Source organism: Limulus polyphemus, unplaced genomic scaffold (genome assembly GCF_000517525.1).
Source record: "Limulus polyphemus unplaced genomic scaffold, Limulus_polyphemus-2.1.2 Scaffold3111, whole genome shotgun sequence".
NCBI classification, from domain to species: Eukaryota; Metazoa; Arthropoda; class Merostomata; order Xiphosura; family Limulidae; genus Limulus; species Limulus polyphemus.
Window position 1 is genome coordinate 101,448 of NW_013668721.1, and position 18,027 is coordinate 119,474.

An 18,027-nucleotide genomic window follows, 5' to 3' on the forward strand; every position below is an offset into this window, starting at 1 on the left:
ACTTTACGGCTCACTAGCTCGAAACTAACAGAATCATAAATTCATGGAACTCAAAGTAACTACTGCTCTCTCTTCATTTAAATTTCCCCGCTGGCTTTCTCTGCCAGGCTTATATACTAATGAAGAGGGCATCTCCAACACACTCAGACTTCCCCCATCATTCGAGAAACTCATCACACACGATACCAGCATCACGTGACTTCCACTGTCGTAACAATATCAATCACATTACTAGAAATGAAGAAATAAGTGTTGAAACATTGTTTTGTTTGATGATTCTTTAAAATTATTCGACATCCAGACTATGTAATAAATCAGTTTATTTCCTCCTTTAACATTTCTATAAGCTTAAACACTGTGATAACTTGTAGGGAATGTTCACAGCCACAATAACTGTACTACATTAACATAAAAATAAAATGGTACAACTTCATGGCTAACCTTGTGTTTTTAATCTACTCACTGAGTTTATTAGAAATTTTGATGTTAAGATTGTTAGAACTTTAAAGCCTCACATTACTAAAATTTTTCATCTTAATGTCATGCATCCTTTAGCCAATATTTAGCTTACAACATAAAAAAAAAAAGCTTACAAGTTTTGAAATTGCAGACCTGTATGGCTGACACTGATTAATCCATAGTACTATATTATAATATTGAAAGTCTCATCACCATGTTACAAATCTAGATGTTAAAAACGTAACTGGTATCATATCATCATTGCAAAAATGAAACATTACTACACCCAGCATGGAAAAATTAGTATTATTGTTAGATGTTAACATTATAATACTAAATTATACGAATAGACTTTCTATTCTTATCTTTACTCATTCCCTAGTGTTTTTCAAATTTTGTAACAGTTATTACTATTGAAAGCTTTTTTTTCAAAATAAACTGATGTCATCGTAATTTTTGTATTGTTTGACTTTAAATGTTTTTCATTAAAAAATATTTAGAAAATGCTACATTTTAAATTTGGCTAAATATACATTTGCTTAATAAATAAAATGAAGTATTACCTCCCCCTTGTTGGTTGAAAAACAAGTGAATAATCACATAGTTAAAGATACAATACCTATGGCTCCAACATTGTCATAGAAACATTTGTGAACATTCTAAACAATACTGAATTGTCTGGGATACCAAACTCTGAAAAAGTGTACACAGTATTGTTGCAACAGGTCAGTCATAAGTTAATAAATCTTAACATTACTCAATGCAGATGAATAATTGGTGTATATTTTTGTGTACATAGTTTAGGATTGAAAAAGTAACTTAATTCTAAGTTGTTGTACATTGTACCTGAATTCTAAAAATAGTATTTCCTCTTGTCTTCTATAATTTGAGATAAAAATTTTCAAGTCAATTTTACATGTTATTTCTTAGTAAATTTCAATGATTTTAACTTGGACATATTTTAAAATTGGTATTTTGTCATTTCCCAACATTCACTTAGTGTAATTCGGGACAAAGTTCTTATTTCCATTTCTCCACAGTTGAAAAGAGTTTTGCTTATAAATAACTCAATTGTCAATTTTATTTGAATTTTTCTGACCATTTCAAAGAATAACTATTTCTTCTAAGAAACTACCACCCCTTGATAAAATATATACCATATGTTGATTTTCAAGTTTCGTTTAGTTTTTGGACAGGCCATCGTCGCCACCTTGTTATGGTACCACTTTAAGTACTCTGATCATTTACTAATGAAGCATCTTTAGAAACAGCTATATATTAAATATGATTGGATAAAGCAGGAATTAAACTATTACATCATAGTAAATATATAGGTTTAAGGTTTTTTTTGTATACCTTCTGCAAATGTTGCTTTCATTTGTGAATTGTAAAAGTGTTTGAAAGCTACAGAAAACATTTCAGTGAGAAGACATTAGATAAGGTAAGCTTATATAATTTAGAGATAGATTTCTTTGTTACCAGTTAAACCTACTACAAATTTAACACAGTTACAAATGTCCAGTGTTTGAAGAAGATTTTGTCATCAACAAGTATAACTGCTTAAACTAGACACAGGAATATATACATATATATAGTAAAACATGGCTGAAAAGTGCTTAACCTTAATAAAGGTGTCTTGTTAATGTTAGTTTTTAAATTATGTTTTAATAGATATATCATGTTTTTTTAGTTACATTTTTAGGTACATTAGTTAAAATATTCATGAAACCAGATAAGCTTAGTTTAGTGAGTGTGGTGGATGGGTAGGTTTGAGAGCTTTAATGGTCTGCAACTGCCTATTAAAAGAAAAGACAATCATGTTTCAGCTTTTTCAGTATGGTAGGTGACTCCAAAATATTCTGATGGCTCAAGTCCTGTTTGTTGAATATCATTTTTATGTTTATCCCATTCAATGTACATAAATAAACTGGCTTACTTGTTATTTAATTATTTCAAACTGAATTTTGATATGTTTTAAATAAAAACATTATTAACATTATCAGTGGGGATTACTGCATAATTTAGAAACAAAATTGTGACTATATGTTCTTCTATAGTTGACAATAATGATCCCTTTGGCAAGTTGGAAATGTCTAGATTATCTATAAAAGAAAAATTAGGTCAAATACTTTTTTTTAACAAAAACATGTATTTTTGCAAAATGACCTCCAGAAGAGAACATTTAAAAGCTGTCATCTCATTGTCTTCAACAATAAATAACTTTGGAATAAGAAAACCTTTAGTGCTTAATCATCATTCAAACATTTTGCTTACCTTTCACTTAGGTAAAACACTCATTGTTTTGACAACATTATCATCTAGCTATTTCACTTAAACTATTTTAGACTTCTTAATTTCTTTTTTTAGGCAAATCCATAGCTTTCACATAGTTATGTTAATCTTCAATCCTATTTTTCAATTTAAACACCTTAAACTTGTAGCATTTATCTGTGATTTTTCTCTTTTAGATCTTAATGAACCAGTTTTTCAGAAAATACTTATCTTGAACTAAAATTATTTTCAAATATTTCCCAAATCTCTCCCAATTCACTAAAAAAATTATAAATCTTGTCTCATGAACTCAAAAATGACTTTTTGAAAATTAAGAACTTTCATACCTTTTTACTTCATTGTGAAGCAAAACAAAGAACCTCATTATGCAATAATCTCTCTTCCCCAAATGTTCTCCTACTGAAGCATTAGTGGTGAACAATAAATCCAAAATGGCATAACTTCCATGTGACTCTTTACCATCTTACCGTTTGAAACCACACATTCTATTCTCAAGCAGTGTATGGAATTAATCTCCAATAATTATTGTACCAGTAGTCTTTTTAGTAGCAGCCCTGATCTCACTATATATTTTATAATTTACCCCTTCTGTCTTTTCGAGTGGACTATAAGAACTGCCAATAAACAAGCTATTATTCTAGAAACTCCTTTACTGTAACTCGTATAAATTTAATCTCTTGACAATAATTTCTTTGTATATTCAATCTTAGCAGTTCATCCTTTGTATAAAGACAGGGATTAAAATATTACATTCCCAGACTTCTGCGAAACTTAACTTTACTTGAGGAATTTCATCTTTATAGTCTAGCTTTCTCAATCCAGAATGGATGGACCATCTGTATTTTTTTTTATGACCAATGAATGTTAAGATATTGCATGGATTAAAAGACAAAACAACAACAACAACAACAAAAATTCATGAGGAAATGCAACTTTCCCTTGAGTGAATATAATTTTATTTCATTATTCCCTGCCTAACCTAACCCTCACTTAAAAATTCTATCACTATTAAATAACTTATAACATTGGCCAGGGAATTTCAAAATATTTCCTATTATATTCTACAAATCTCACCAAGTTTCAATAATTCCCATACGACTGTAGTTCTCTGTTTCAACTAGAACCCTTTAATCATCTGTTTTGTTGCTTACACTCCAAATATTAGAATAACCGGTAAGAAGTTCACTGTTGCTTTTATTATGTTTATCCTTTTATATATACACACGAGACTTGTTTTTACAACTACTTTTTTAAGTTGTTGCATCTACATGTAGCTTTTCTAAACTTTTTGTTGCCATAACTATCCTATCAAGTTGATATTTCAATATATAAAATAATTTAAGTTTTATTTAAAGAAGTAGGCAGCTACAGAATAATACATACGTAATAGTGTGCCAGTGTTGGAAGTGTTCTCAAAAAGGAAAACAAAATTAGTAATCATTCATAACTGACATGATGACCATTGTTATGTAGAAGAAATATATGAAATATCAAAGCAATGGGAATCTACTTGGCACATTAACATTAATCTATCACACACACACTCATGCATAAACAAGAAACAATAAAAGCAACTCTAAAATAAAATGAGATTTGTCATATACAAATACCACTAATCCAGTGATGCAAGTTACTGTTATTTTCAATAACCAAAAAACAAAAATCACACACAATGATAATTTATACTTCCTACAATTCATATGGCAATTATTATTTTGAAAATTAGCAGTCACTTGGAATACTGCATACAGTTTCGGTATCCTTACCTAAGAAATGATATTGATTTATTGGAATGGATTCAGCAGAGGATTACAATGATAATTCCAGGGAGGAAGGGTTACATAAGGATAGGTATTTTCTCTTAGAAAATATGGGTTAGAGGTGACCTTATTGAAGTTTACAAGATTATCCAGGGGATTTATAGGATAAAGGACACTGAATTCTTTGTTGCATTCCACAGACAATATGATAATTGGTTACAACTTTAAGATTTGGAAATAGTTTTATTTTTCTAAGATGGTAATTGCCCTATGAAGTGAGTTGTAGTCAGCAGCAGTGGAGGCCAACACTTTATATATATTTCCTGAGAAATAATGGATGGGTTTATATTTCTGGCTTTTCTCAAAGGTGTGTCTCTCTCTCTGTAGGTACAACCTTGAAGAACCAAATGGTCCCTTGGATGCCCACATGTTATGTTTTGAGGTGTCTTTCAAACAAATGATTATTTGCAGTCAAAAATGTAATCAATATAATTAAGAGATTGTTACTGGTAACACAACAGTAAGACACTACAATAAATAGTTATTTTGCAAAATAATTTCTTTTCACTTCTTTTTAATATAAACATAAATTGAAGGTAGTACTTGTTACTACCTATACTAAACAGATAGATTGAAAACTTGAACAACATTCAATAACAGTATAATAGAACATTATCAAAATTGACAATTTTACTGTAAAATGCACTACGTTTTGATACAACTTAACAAAAATGTATTTTTACAAAAATGTTATTTCAACTGTTCTTGGTATTTGACAGGGTTCTTCTCCATCTACTTCTTAGAGCTGTTTTCCCGGTCTTAACCATCTCCCCACTCTTGTTCTCAATTTTTTCAGGATTCTGTTCAACTATACTGTATAGCTTTTCTAAGTGTGGCAATCTCATCAGAAGAAGCGACTCTTTACTGATTCAAACTCACTTTTAAGTCACCCAATCACATTAAAAAATACTTATTCATATGACTGGCCTCCAGCGCAACATTTTTTTTTGCTAGCCATTTTGTAGATTGTGTGCTATATAAAGTGAAGAGAGTATGTTTCTGCTGCTTGCATCTGTATATCATCAAGATTTTCAAATTCTACATTCATTACATGGTCAACAGTTAATACTGGATTAAAAGTTGCAAAGACAGACATGCATGTACCAGAAGGCAGTTAACCAGTACGTACTTTCAGCATGTTCAGTGGTATGCCCCTAGCATACACTGCTCTTATTGTTAAGCTTAAAGATTATTTTGTTGCTTTTGAAGTTTAAAATGACATAACCGAGGAAGCAAGTTTATATGGCTATGGTCATGCAGCATTTGATCCTGACAAGCATCTTCAGGACATTCTGTAACAATCTTCCAAAATTTAATATTACTAGCCTTTGCTTTCTACCAATAAGCTGATTTTCTATCAACCTCTAAAATTTAAAAATATTTCATAAGCATACAACGTATTAATTAAGCTATTGTGAAATACCTTATACAAAGCTTCCAAAAGTCAAGACATATAACATCAACTAATGAGTTTTATCTAAAGAGCCAATGGCCCATTATAAAATTTCATCAATGTGCATTGCTTTACATTTCAGTGTTGAAACTCATTTTCTACAACGTGATACAGCAAAACTGAGTCACTTTTATTTAATAAAAGAAATAATGTCAATAGATTCAGCCTTTTACAGAATCTAATTCAGTAGAGAAGTTTTAAAATGTTATAAACCTATTTTTTGACATGACTAAAAAACAACAAATACAATAAAGCAGACCTTCAATAGCCACAGTCTTTCAAGGGGAAAAGAAAATGCCTATTTTCTCACCACCTTTTGTTTACTAACACTAGGTCAATTTTTAAATTCACTTTCTTACTTTTCTTTAATCCCTTATACAAACTTTTCAAATTAACCTCTTATGAAAGTATCTTCACAAAATTTGGTAGACTTTTAGTATAGATTACAAGTGTTTCATATATAAAAATCAGATTTTTTAATGAAGTATATTTTTTATAGATTTGTTTGTGAAAATATCGAGTCTGTTTCATTACCAGTCCAAGTGCAAATTGATTTTCATGTTATAACTACTGTTCATTCCAAAAATCTCAAATATTATTTGTGTAATCTCCAAACCTCCTAAATACATTTTGAATGTTTATTTTCAGCAAAACTTTATTTTTTCTGCCTTAACTCTATGGGATTTGTCAATTTGACCAGCTATGTAACTACCATAAAAAAATTAGGAAATGAATTTAAATTATGCTTTTTTTTTGAGTGACTACAGATTATAACATAAAAACACAAATGTTTAGTGTAAATAGCTTAAATCTCATAACATTATATATATATATATATATTATTTTTATTATATTGACCTTTCAGCCATGCCTGGCTAACAATACAGAAGTTACAATGACATGGCACACGTGCACTCATGTTGTTAAGCCTTATCAAATTTTGCATGTGGCGGATGTGAAACAAAATTTTTTTTAGGTTTTATATATATACATACATTTTGAAATAACCAAAAATTATGAATTACTATATCAATACCATAGAATTCCATTATAATTTATCAAACTTAGTAACTAAGCTGTATTTGGGTCTAAAAACATATGAAATTTCGAGCTTATTAAAATCTTACCTTTTTGCTTCGAATCTTGCATGAAAAGAAAGTTTGCTGCCCGAATACTTCAAAGAGGCTGAGAAAGCCACTAGGGGACATTCTGAGCTTTTGATTGGTTATTCACACATCATAGACAGAAGTAGGTGTACGAAAGCATTTCCAAAAAAATGGAAAAAGATGGGTGGGGCTACTATATTTGATTCAGTAAATGTAGCAATATCTCAGCAAATAGAAAAGAGATGAGGTTCTCATTTTATATTCTAGCTTGTCAATATTAATAATTTTAGTTTTTAATTCATAAGAAACTATAGAATTTGTATTTGGATGTCACAAACATCTAATTTGAACCAATGCTGCATTCAACATACCACGTGAAACACAAAAATCAATATTCTAGTGTGTTTCTTTAATATTTACTTTTAAATTAAGAAATTAACTAATGTATAATACTAAAATTTTAATTATAATCTACAATTGGATACCAAACTTATTGGCATAAATTCCTAAAATAATAGTTCAATAAAATTTTGAATGAGAGTCAACAAACGCGATGACATGGCCTTTGACCAGTGTCGATAGAATTAACAAAAATAAAGTATATGCAATAAAAACAAATATCTATGGTTTTAAGTCTTATTACTTTTTCTTGGATATACAAGTAGCTTCCAAATGATTTATTAAGAAGAAAATATATGCAACATAATTTTCAAAAATGAAAATGGCAAGAAAAGTATACACCTGGGAAAGTTATCTAAATGAATACATAAAACTGTTTTGTATGTTACGATAATAAACCCAATAACATGGAACACCTACCTACAGTCAAGACGCAATTGTTCTAGTGAAGCATTTTTTGCCCTTACTGCTTCCTCTGGTTTTGAAAATGTGATGAAACCATAACTAAAGAAGAGTACATAGTGTAGGCTATCACCTGATTTTTACAACTTTAATAAATATCTAGTTTATAGTTTTTTATTATAGAGATTGTTTTACATTTTTAGCTTTATATATGAATTTAGGACTAACCTATATCTCCTAAGCTGGCTGGACCCATGAGTTTTTACTGGGTTTACGTCCAAAAATACCAACTGATGAAATAATGCATTCTAATCTTTATAACTAAGAATATGAGATAAGTAAATTTAATTAGACACACTCATAATTGGGTAAATTTTTAGTTTTGATTTAAGTAGGTAGCTTTCTTTGACTAGGAGTTAATACCAATAGTTATAAATAAGCCAATTATTAACTAATTATTTGCATATCAAGCATAAGTTTTACTAAGTTACTCAAGAACTTCATATAACTAGAAATAAATTCTCAAAGATAACAGTCACACTTAAGGACTAAAATAATATAAAACAACTACTCTAAGTGTACACATACTGCAAATATCCAACTATATGATCTTTAGTGTATATAACTTCTGTACATACACACTTATCTGACACTAAAATATTTTCACTGAATTTAAATACTATTTATAATGCAATAAATAATGTTAGTTGTCATTAGGTAGCAAACTACTTATAATCAGCTCAAGACTACAGATTTGATTTATACTCTTATAAGACTATTTGCTGTTAGCAATATTCTCCTTAAGAAGTATTTACATTTAAAATTTCTATTACTTTACCCCACCTAAATGAGGCACTTCACTTTTGGGCTTTTGTACTCAAACTGAAATATTAAATTCAAAATGCATCTGAGAAAAATAACCTAGTTTCACATATTTGTAAATCTCTAATCTATATGAATTTTTTTTTAATTCACAAAAACCACATTATAAAAAACATGATTAAACAATAAGACCAAATTAAAAGTAAGTTGTACAAAACAACCTTTCTGTAAATTTTCATTAAAATAAATGATTTAATAATAGTACTAAATTTTAAAAATATTGTTGTATACAAGTAAAACGTTCCAGAACCTTTACAAATATATTGTAACTCAATAATGTTAACAAAAAAAACTAGTGCAGAAACATTTTAACACAGGCATTTCCCTCATTCAGAGATGTCTTGATGAGTGATAGGGGTCAGATATAAAAAATACAATATTTATCCGGTTTTTGTGAAACTTGTACAGGATGTATCATACAATGAGATAACATGATTACAATTTACAGTTTCCACATCTAATAAAAATTGACTAATTTATGACTGGCCACATCAGCAGCAGAAATGCCATAGTTAATGGTCTAACTGATGAGTTCATTATGTAATCCTATTTTTTCTTCACCCATCATTTCATCTATTTTTGAGACAAGAGTCCAGGAGATTTTCAACAGACAGCTCGAAGCCTTGATTACTGTAACTGGAAGTTTGTTACTCTCCTGCCTGTTACCATCATTCTCCTGAATTACCCCTTCACAAGATTCCAAGATGTTAAATTTGCTACCTGAGCAGCCACTGTGGATACAATCATGATGTACTTTTCAATAGCCCTTGTTGAAGCAAACACATCTATCAAGGCCAAAGAAACTGTGGAGGCACCCAAAAATAGGTTTGATGTTGAGAAGAGCAAGTAATGATAGTAGCAGTAGTAGTAGCCTTCTGCCAGATCAGAAGATCAAAAAACTAGGTCTCCAACATCAAACAGACAAAGGTTACATCATTTTAGTTGATAAAAAAAAAGAAGAGATAATCAATTACTCTATGTGACCATTGCTGGTAAGATAGTGTGGCTACTCCAAAACACTGAAATAAGCTACCAACATATAGATTACACATTTAGAGTTAGAAAATTCCAGACTTTTCAACAGTGTTTGCAACATCTCAAAGAGACAATTACCAGAATTTTTTGTTCCTTAATCTGCCACCCAGGATCAGTATTTCACTTCTGGTTGAGCGAGAGATCCCATGTTAAACATAATTCAAGCATTTTTTGTTAACATTTAAAATGCATCTGTGATGCTAAAATCTTAAATTAATTTTCAGAAAGCAAGCAAAGAACTTTTATTACACCAGTTCTTCACAGAACAAAATGTCACCTCAATAACATCTTTTTCAAACTAACTCGTATGTACATACTTAAAACAATTATAATTTTCTTTCTAAAAAAAAAAAAGCACCTACCCTTTTGGTCTTTTCTTAATGTGATCTTGTACAATAACACACTGTACTACTGTTCCAAACTGACTGAAGTGATCTGCTAGTTCTTTCTTTGTTACCTATAAAACAGGACAAACCTTCAACTTCCTACACCATTACAATCAAAGATCTATTGTTAATAAGATCTAAAATTAATAGGGGTAAAGCCGGGAGAGGATACTTGAAAAAGTTGAATGGTAATTTGTAAAATACTGAGTAATGTGGAGAGCAAAACATGCCTAATGTGAGTTTAGCACACTTTGTATTTGTTAACTGAATGTGCATGGGCTCAGTCCGTTGTACCAACCCCATATTGGAGAATGTTTACTATAATTCTGATTTACTATATGTAGCTACACAAAATACAGCAAGCTTTAAGTAAGATGTACAGGTCTGTTGTACATAAAAAAAATCAGACATGTTACCCAAGTATTTGTACTCAAGATATGTCTGTGAACTTATGTCAGTCTGATTCAGAATTTTAAAAAGTCAGAATGTAAGGTGATGTTCACATTAAGAAGAAACATACTTTTGTTCATCATACAATTTGTATATTGAATTTGCATAACCTCTAGAACCTTCAAAATACATATCTATATTTTTTCAGTATCTCTGTATACTGTATCTGGTATTTACTCTCCTCTACCATGAATTGTTGTTAAATCAGCAATGTAGGGAAAAATAAGTAATTGATAACTCTGACATTAAATGCATAATACCATGTTGAATGACACTTTGTAAAAGGTCATGGCATGTACACTTTGAACCACATCCATATACATAAGGTTAACAAGTTGTATGAATTGTATGATCTATTGTGCTTACACAAAGGTATTATATATATATATAAACACACACACCTTAATAATTTCTACAACATTACACAAAAAAGAGAGTTGCATCTTCAAAATTATAGAATAAAAATACTCCCATATTACAAGACATGATAAATGTAATTACACACAAGCATCAAAGAAACATTCTTCTCTGTGACTGTCAAGTTCAAATAAGCAATCCTGCAAATGAAGAAATATTTTCATCATAAAGAAAGTTTGCAACATAATCTTTGAGGATAGAAATTCTTGTATAGTCTTCTCTCTGTGCAAAAACGTCCTTTAATAATTACTTTTCTGATGCTTCTATAGAAATTCTGGTGTCTGGTTTTGTTTTTACATTAGTTTCAGACATGCATGGAAGTTTGTGTCAATTAACCCGTTACATAAAATTTGCAAGGCTTTGGTATTCATAAAATGTACCAGAATAAAAAATTGGGAAGCATAATTTTTTAATCAGTTTTAAACTTAAAATGCTTATAAGTGTCACTGACTGTTTATGATAAGAGTAAGATATCTGCCATCTTTCAGAAGCTACCAATGTGAATAACTAATCTAGTTTCAAGAAAGCTGTAAAACTAACATATATATATATATATAACTATATATATGCTCAACTAAAATGCAGAATTGTTACGCAGATGTACGTGCAAATTTTAAGGTTTTATTATGTTTATTTATAGAAATACTACAGCTTCTTTCATGATAATAAGAAATGTTACACAACTAACTCGCAGGTTTAGGGATAGAAATAGACATGTGGCCCTTTCAGAAGAACTCCCTTGAGCTGGATGTTGGTATTAATAACTTAGCAGGATTTAAGTCTTAAATAAAAGATTATCAGTGATATCCTTAGAGCAATAGGTGGGCTAATTTCTTGGGTAAGAGTGAATTATATGCTAAAGATGAGCTCCACAGCAGGTTAGGTAGTAGGATGTTTAAGATGTACTACTAATGCTTAGTTACATAATCACTAATCAGTTAAATGTTTTAAATTAAGAATGCTGAAAAATGTTTTTTGTTCAAAATTTGTGTGAAACAAGCCATGTAAGCATTAAACACTTATGAAATTTGCATTATAAGTATCATCTTGCATCAACAATCTTATTTACTTCTGGTGGTAGCCTTCTTGGAACTAATTTTTATTTCTCCAAAATTTTTATTTTTCCAAAAATAGTAAAATATAATTCCACACAATTTAACACATATATCTAAAGTAGGTACATGCAAACAAGGATGTGTATTATTAATAAATGTGTGAGGTATACACATTTTTTTGAATTTTAAAATTTAATATTTATCTGTCTCCTACTTACAGGAGGAATTAACTAACAGCAACAACATGGCAGTCCAATAATTGGGAATTTGGTTGCTGCAAGTGCAACTGAATTGTCACACGCATGATGTATGATGCTGCTTTCATTGGTAAACTGAACATTCAACAGCACCTGTAAACTTGTTTATGAGTAACCAAGAGTGATTAAGGTCAAGGTCTCTGAGTAAATGGTCACAAAAGTTTGTACTTGTAGTACCTTTAGAATGTTTGGGGAACAGGAAACCAGAAACATGGAGTGTGTTCCACAGATGTTATCCAATGAGGAAATGAAAAGTAAGGAAAGTCAAAGAAAATGTGAATGTAACGATGTTCTCTACTTTACATAGGACAACACTTAGAGATGACGAATGTGGACAATCCTTGACTGATTCATGCTTGTTTGTCAGAGTTAGCAAAGTAAACTGATTATCTTGTTACATGAATTAAACTACAATTGTGACCTTGATGACTTTGCCTGATACAGACTGCATATGGCTTAAGCTCTGATGTAGATCTCGATTGTGAAGTTCATAACTGTTACACATCCACTTTTCAATGATGAAGAGAAATGTGTCAAGGTGGATTTTTTTTTTCTGTTTTGTTCACTTACTTTGCATTAAAATTGTACTTTATAATGTTTATTTCTCATTTGTTTTGTTAGTGTTTCACTCTATAGAATCACTGGTTTAGGGATACAAATCTCTGAGGAAGTTGGAGTGAGTAAAGCAGGTCTATCCATGGAAAAAATAGCTAAGTCAATGAGAAGTTTGTAAATATGAGATTTAGTGCATGACCAGTTCAATAATATAATGTTAAATATATAAATCAATTGAATTTTAAGATAAGTATAGTACATAGTTTCTATTATTCTAGGATTTAGGAAAAACAGTAGCAAGTGGCTCAAACACCCAATCTTTAATATCCTTCAAAACCACAGGGTAAATATAACCTGGCCCAGGAACTTTGTCATCCTTTAAACTTACCAATTTATTCTTAACTAGCTCAGAATGAATGTGATAATCTTATTCAATCTTGTTTCACTCTAGCAACTGTTCAGGTCAAGGAATATTGCTTTAAATCTTCACGAGTAAAATTTCCAGAAAAAATAAAATTTAATAACTCAGCCATACCATATTGACCATATATTAGCCTTCCTGTGTCAGCCGTGAAAGGTCTTTCTTCCATCCTTACATTTTGCTTACCCTGAGTATATCTAAAGAAATGCATACTATTCATATTTTACCTTTTCAGCCAGTCTTTTTCATAGTTTTTCAATTTCCTTATTTTACACTGGACTAACTATCTTGATTTTCTATAATCCTCCAAATCTCCCATCACTGCAGTCAATTTAAACTTCTTAAATTTATAGTTTTTCTTTAATTTTAATCTTTATACCCTTTTTAAGGCAACCTGATTTTTACCTACAGACACTCCTTTTTCTATAAAAAACATGCCTATCCTAAATATTTAAGATTTAAAACTCTTTCCATATTTGATCAGTATCTCCAATCAATTACGTTCCACAATTCACAGTAATTTTTGTCACATCACTTCAAAATTTGCTTTTTTAAAAATTTGGAACCATAATTTCATTATTCTTTATCTCTACCTGCTGCAAAATATCAAATCTAATTAAGCAATCATTATTTGCACCCAGATGTTCACCAATCTCACCCTATCAAACATTTCTATAATAGATGTTAACAATAAACAACAGTATTGTTCCTAGTAGGTTCCCTGCCCAATTGGTGAAGAAAACCATCCTGAACAGTTACTAAAAACCTGCATCTCTCACAATATGACTCTACATTTCCCAAGCTATGTACTTAAAATTAAAATCTCCCATAATAATGAACTCATTAACAGCTGAATGTAATTACAGCTCACTGTAATGTTTTTCATTAATTTCATCAGTTTCATCTGGTGGTCTGTAACAAATTACAACTAAAAGCTTTCGTTCCTTAAAACCACTAAGACAATCCAAACAGATTCAACCTCATTGCTATAGCTTTGATATCCTCAACCTGAACGGGCTATAGCTCACATTTTACATGAAAGCCATTTATCCCTTCTTTTTTGTACTCTATACCTATTAAAAAACCTATAAACCTGTATTTCAAAGAACTTTTGTCACCAAAACTGTTTACTCGTTACCAGGTTTCAGTTATTCCCATTATAAAAAAAAATCCTCTGTTTCAACCAGTGCTCTAAGGTCATCCATTTTATTTCTTATACTTCTTGCATTACAATGTTAATAGTTTAACCTACTATTAAAGTTATAATTTTCCAGTACTGAAAATGTATCTTCGATAGGTACTTAACTCGCTCATCAAAATAGCTATTCTCATTCAATGCCGCCTTCTATATGCACAATTTTTTTTTTGCCATGCCACAAGCCTTGAAGCTCCCACCCATCTGGAATTGACTGATTCCAATGCATTTCACATGCAAATCATCATGTAACAAACCTCCACCAATAAGAGTGCAACATACTCTCTTGACTTATGTGACTTCCTCTATTCAATTCTACCAAACTATCACTTTTATTTTTGGCAGAAAATGAAAACACAGGTTTTCAGTGGGGAGGAAGGGTGGGAAGTGTGAGATAAGGTAAGTACCTATTGGAAATACATTTTCAATATAGGAAAATTATAACTTCCGATACAGTACATCACATCCGCTCACATAAATAGCTAGAATCCCACATCGAAAAGGTGGAGATACCGATGCAAGGAAAATAAGAAGCATCTTCAAAAGCATCCAAAGAGGAGATCTTCGGAGTCAAAGATCATAAGTGGGAGACCATGCCACTTCTGTACCGGGTATACTCTTTGCCCAGTGTGGAAAAAGGTGTCACAGATATGAGCAGAAGTACATAGTAGCACATCCAATAGGAAGAGAACTATGGTTGTATAGGTATCTTAACCACACAATATATGAATCTCAATCCCATAATACATAAATGTGGGTCAGAGTAAAAGGATGTGCCTCCAGGTGTAGAGTGGCTAGGGTGCAACGAACCGTACACAGCAAGTCGACTTCATCCAAAACCCAAGTCACTGGAACCGACATCCATGTGGGGGTAGGAAAGAGGATCGTACTGGTGGCTCGTCAACTACAATCCAAAACCCAGCCATCTGGTGGGGGTAGAAAAGAGGATCATACCATGTTCACATCAAGTTCATGAGACCAGAGGAAATATTGCCCCCCCCCCAACCCATCAACAGGACCCATAACAAAGTGAGAAATTGATTGATCGATCCATGAACCTGGCATAGAAAAGATGTCTGTCAGGTAAACCATCTCACTCAAATTAAAATGGCAGGAGCCACCCCAAGCACAATAACATCCTCGGAATAATAAGAACATTGAGGGAGAGAAGAAGGGGAATAATTGTAGTAATCTGCAAGTATCTCCATTGTGACCCACAACACAGATGGAGTAACAAGAGTATAGATGAGTGAGAGAATAGACATCCTTTATACACATGTGAGGACTTATGTTGATTGGTTCAGCTCTAAATCCAAAACCCAGCCAGGTTCAGAAGAGGGCTACTAAAATGATTCCAGGAATGGAAGGGTTATCTTATTGGAATAAGTTAAGATCTTTTGAATGTTTTCTCTTGAGAAAAGATGGGTAAGAGGTAATCTTATTGAAGTTTCAAAGATTATACGAGGGGTTGATAAGATAACGTCCTCTCATTTCTTTGTGACATATACTGAAGAAAAGGCACAAGTATAAGATTTGGAAAAGATATGCTAGGCTACAGTTAAGGCAGTTTTATTTTTATATTTTTATTTTGATAAGATAACGTCCTCTCATTTCTTTGTGACATATACTGAAGAAAAGGCACAAGTATAAGATTTGGAAAAGATATGCTAGGCTACAGTTAAGGCAGTTTTATTTTTATAACAGGGTGATAGGTTTACGAAATGAGATACCACAACAGCAAAAAAGATGTGCAATTTGTATGTGGAGTTTGTTGGTTTGAAAAGAAGCTATTTTAATTAAAGTACAAGCAACAGATAAAGAGAAGTGAAAATTGTGGGAAATGGCAACAGGATTTCAAGAGGACATTAAGCTTTTAGATGAGATGCAAGGGGTACATCAGCTAAAAATGACTTTCATGAAATTAGAAAGAGTACTATTAAAGCTACAAGCAGTGGATTTAACTGTAATGAGCCTATTCTACTGAGCAACAGATTTCAGCCCTCGGCTTGTGCAGATGAAGAACTATTGTAGGGAAGGAAAACAAAAGGGGCAGAGAAGGATATGGATGATAAACTTAAAGAGGTTATAGAAGATCAAGAAAGTTGGTGATACAGGAAATCAGAACATCAAAAAGGATGTATGAAAAAAATGGTTGGCTTAGAATGTAAAAATTAACAGTAAAGATTTCTTTAAATACATTAAGGGTAAACAAAATGTTAGGATGGGGTAGAACCCTTAAGATATGATAAAGGAAGGCTTGTATGTGATGATTATGAGGTGGCTGGGATATTAAATTCTGCCTTTTCTTCAGTTTTTACTGATGAAAATTTAAGCAGTATTCTTCATTTTGAACAGTTGATAGATGGAAAAAAGGTCAATCAAGATTACTGCATTAATTCTGAGCTTGTTAAGAAAAAATGATGATAAAAGATGATAAGGCTCCTGAGCCAGATAATATTTCCCCAAGAAAATCCTTGGGGAAATATTATCTGGCTCAGGAGGTTAAGAATTGGATATGTGAGCCACTTGCTACTAATTTTTGTAAGTCCTTGAAAAGGGGGCAGATGCTAAAGGATTGAAAATTAACTAATGTCACTCCTCTTTTCAAGGGAGGTGACAAAAATTGTCCCAGTAATTATAGACACATTAGTTTCACATCAGTTGTGGAAGAAGTTTTGGAAAGTCTTATAAAAGATGCTTTGTAAAGTCATTTAACAAAGTTTAGAATTTTATTGGATAGTCAACATGGTTTCACTAAGGGAAAATCTTGCCTTATAAATTTTTTGACATTCATTGAAAAGGTTACTGTTTATGTAGATGAGGGTAAGGGTGTAGATTTGGTGTATCTGGATTTTCAGAAAGTATTTGACAAGGTGCCACATAAGAGGTTTGTAAAAAAAATTATCTCTACAGGTTTGGGGGATAAGTTAGCTAATTGGATAGAAGAGTGGCTGGATGGAAAAAACAGTGGGTTGTTACAAATGGTGTTCAATCAAACTGGATTAATATCACAAGTGGGGTACCTCAGGGCTCAGTCTTAGGACCTTTGCTCTTTTTGAACTACATGAATGACATAGATTAAAGAATGGTCAATAAATTACTTAAACTTGCTAGCTGTGCTGAGGATGCTGCTGCTTTACAAAAGGATTCAGATAATTTAGTGAGTTGAGCAAATAAATGGCATACAAGTCTTAATTATAATAAATGCAAGATAATGCTTGTGGATTATCATAATTAGGATGGGAATAACCCTAACAGTGTCATGAAAGAAAGGAATCTCGGTGTAATGGTTGATCAGTCTCTTAAGCCATCCAAGCAGTGTGCTGTAGCTAGTGGTAGAGCAAGTAGGATTTTAAATTGTATCTACAGAAATGTTGAATATAAGTCTAAAGAGGTTATAATTTCGTAGTATAGGTCACTGGTTAGACCACATTTGAAGTATT

General features: G+C 31.5%; 2 protein-coding genes across 2 annotated transcripts in view; both read right to left on the minus strand.

Annotated features, from left to right (window-relative positions):
• Positions 1 to 1,837, minus strand: part of LOC106468682 (transcriptional activator protein Pur-beta-like) — a 22,356-nt gene extending 20,519 nt beyond the window's left edge. The window contains exon 1 of the mRNA XM_013929121.2: positions 1,816 to 1,837. Coding sequence (XP_013784575.1) covers positions 1,816 to 1,837 — 22 coding nt within the window. The remainder of the gene's footprint in view (positions 1 to 1,815) is intronic.
• Positions 1,838 to 2,197: 360 nt separating this feature from the next.
• Positions 2,198 to 18,027, minus strand: part of LOC106468683 (RNA-binding protein Musashi homolog 2-like) — an 18,374-nt gene continuing 2,544 nt past the window's right edge. The window contains exons 2-4 of the mRNA XM_013929122.2: positions 10,211 to 10,305; positions 7,950 to 8,033; positions 2,198 to 2,255 (exon numbers count right to left, since the gene is read on the minus strand). Of these exons, the coding sequence (XP_013784576.2) occupies positions 2,198 to 2,255; positions 7,950 to 8,033; positions 10,211 to 10,305 (237 nt within the window). The remainder of the gene's footprint in view (positions 2,256 to 7,949; positions 8,034 to 10,210; positions 10,306 to 18,027) is intronic.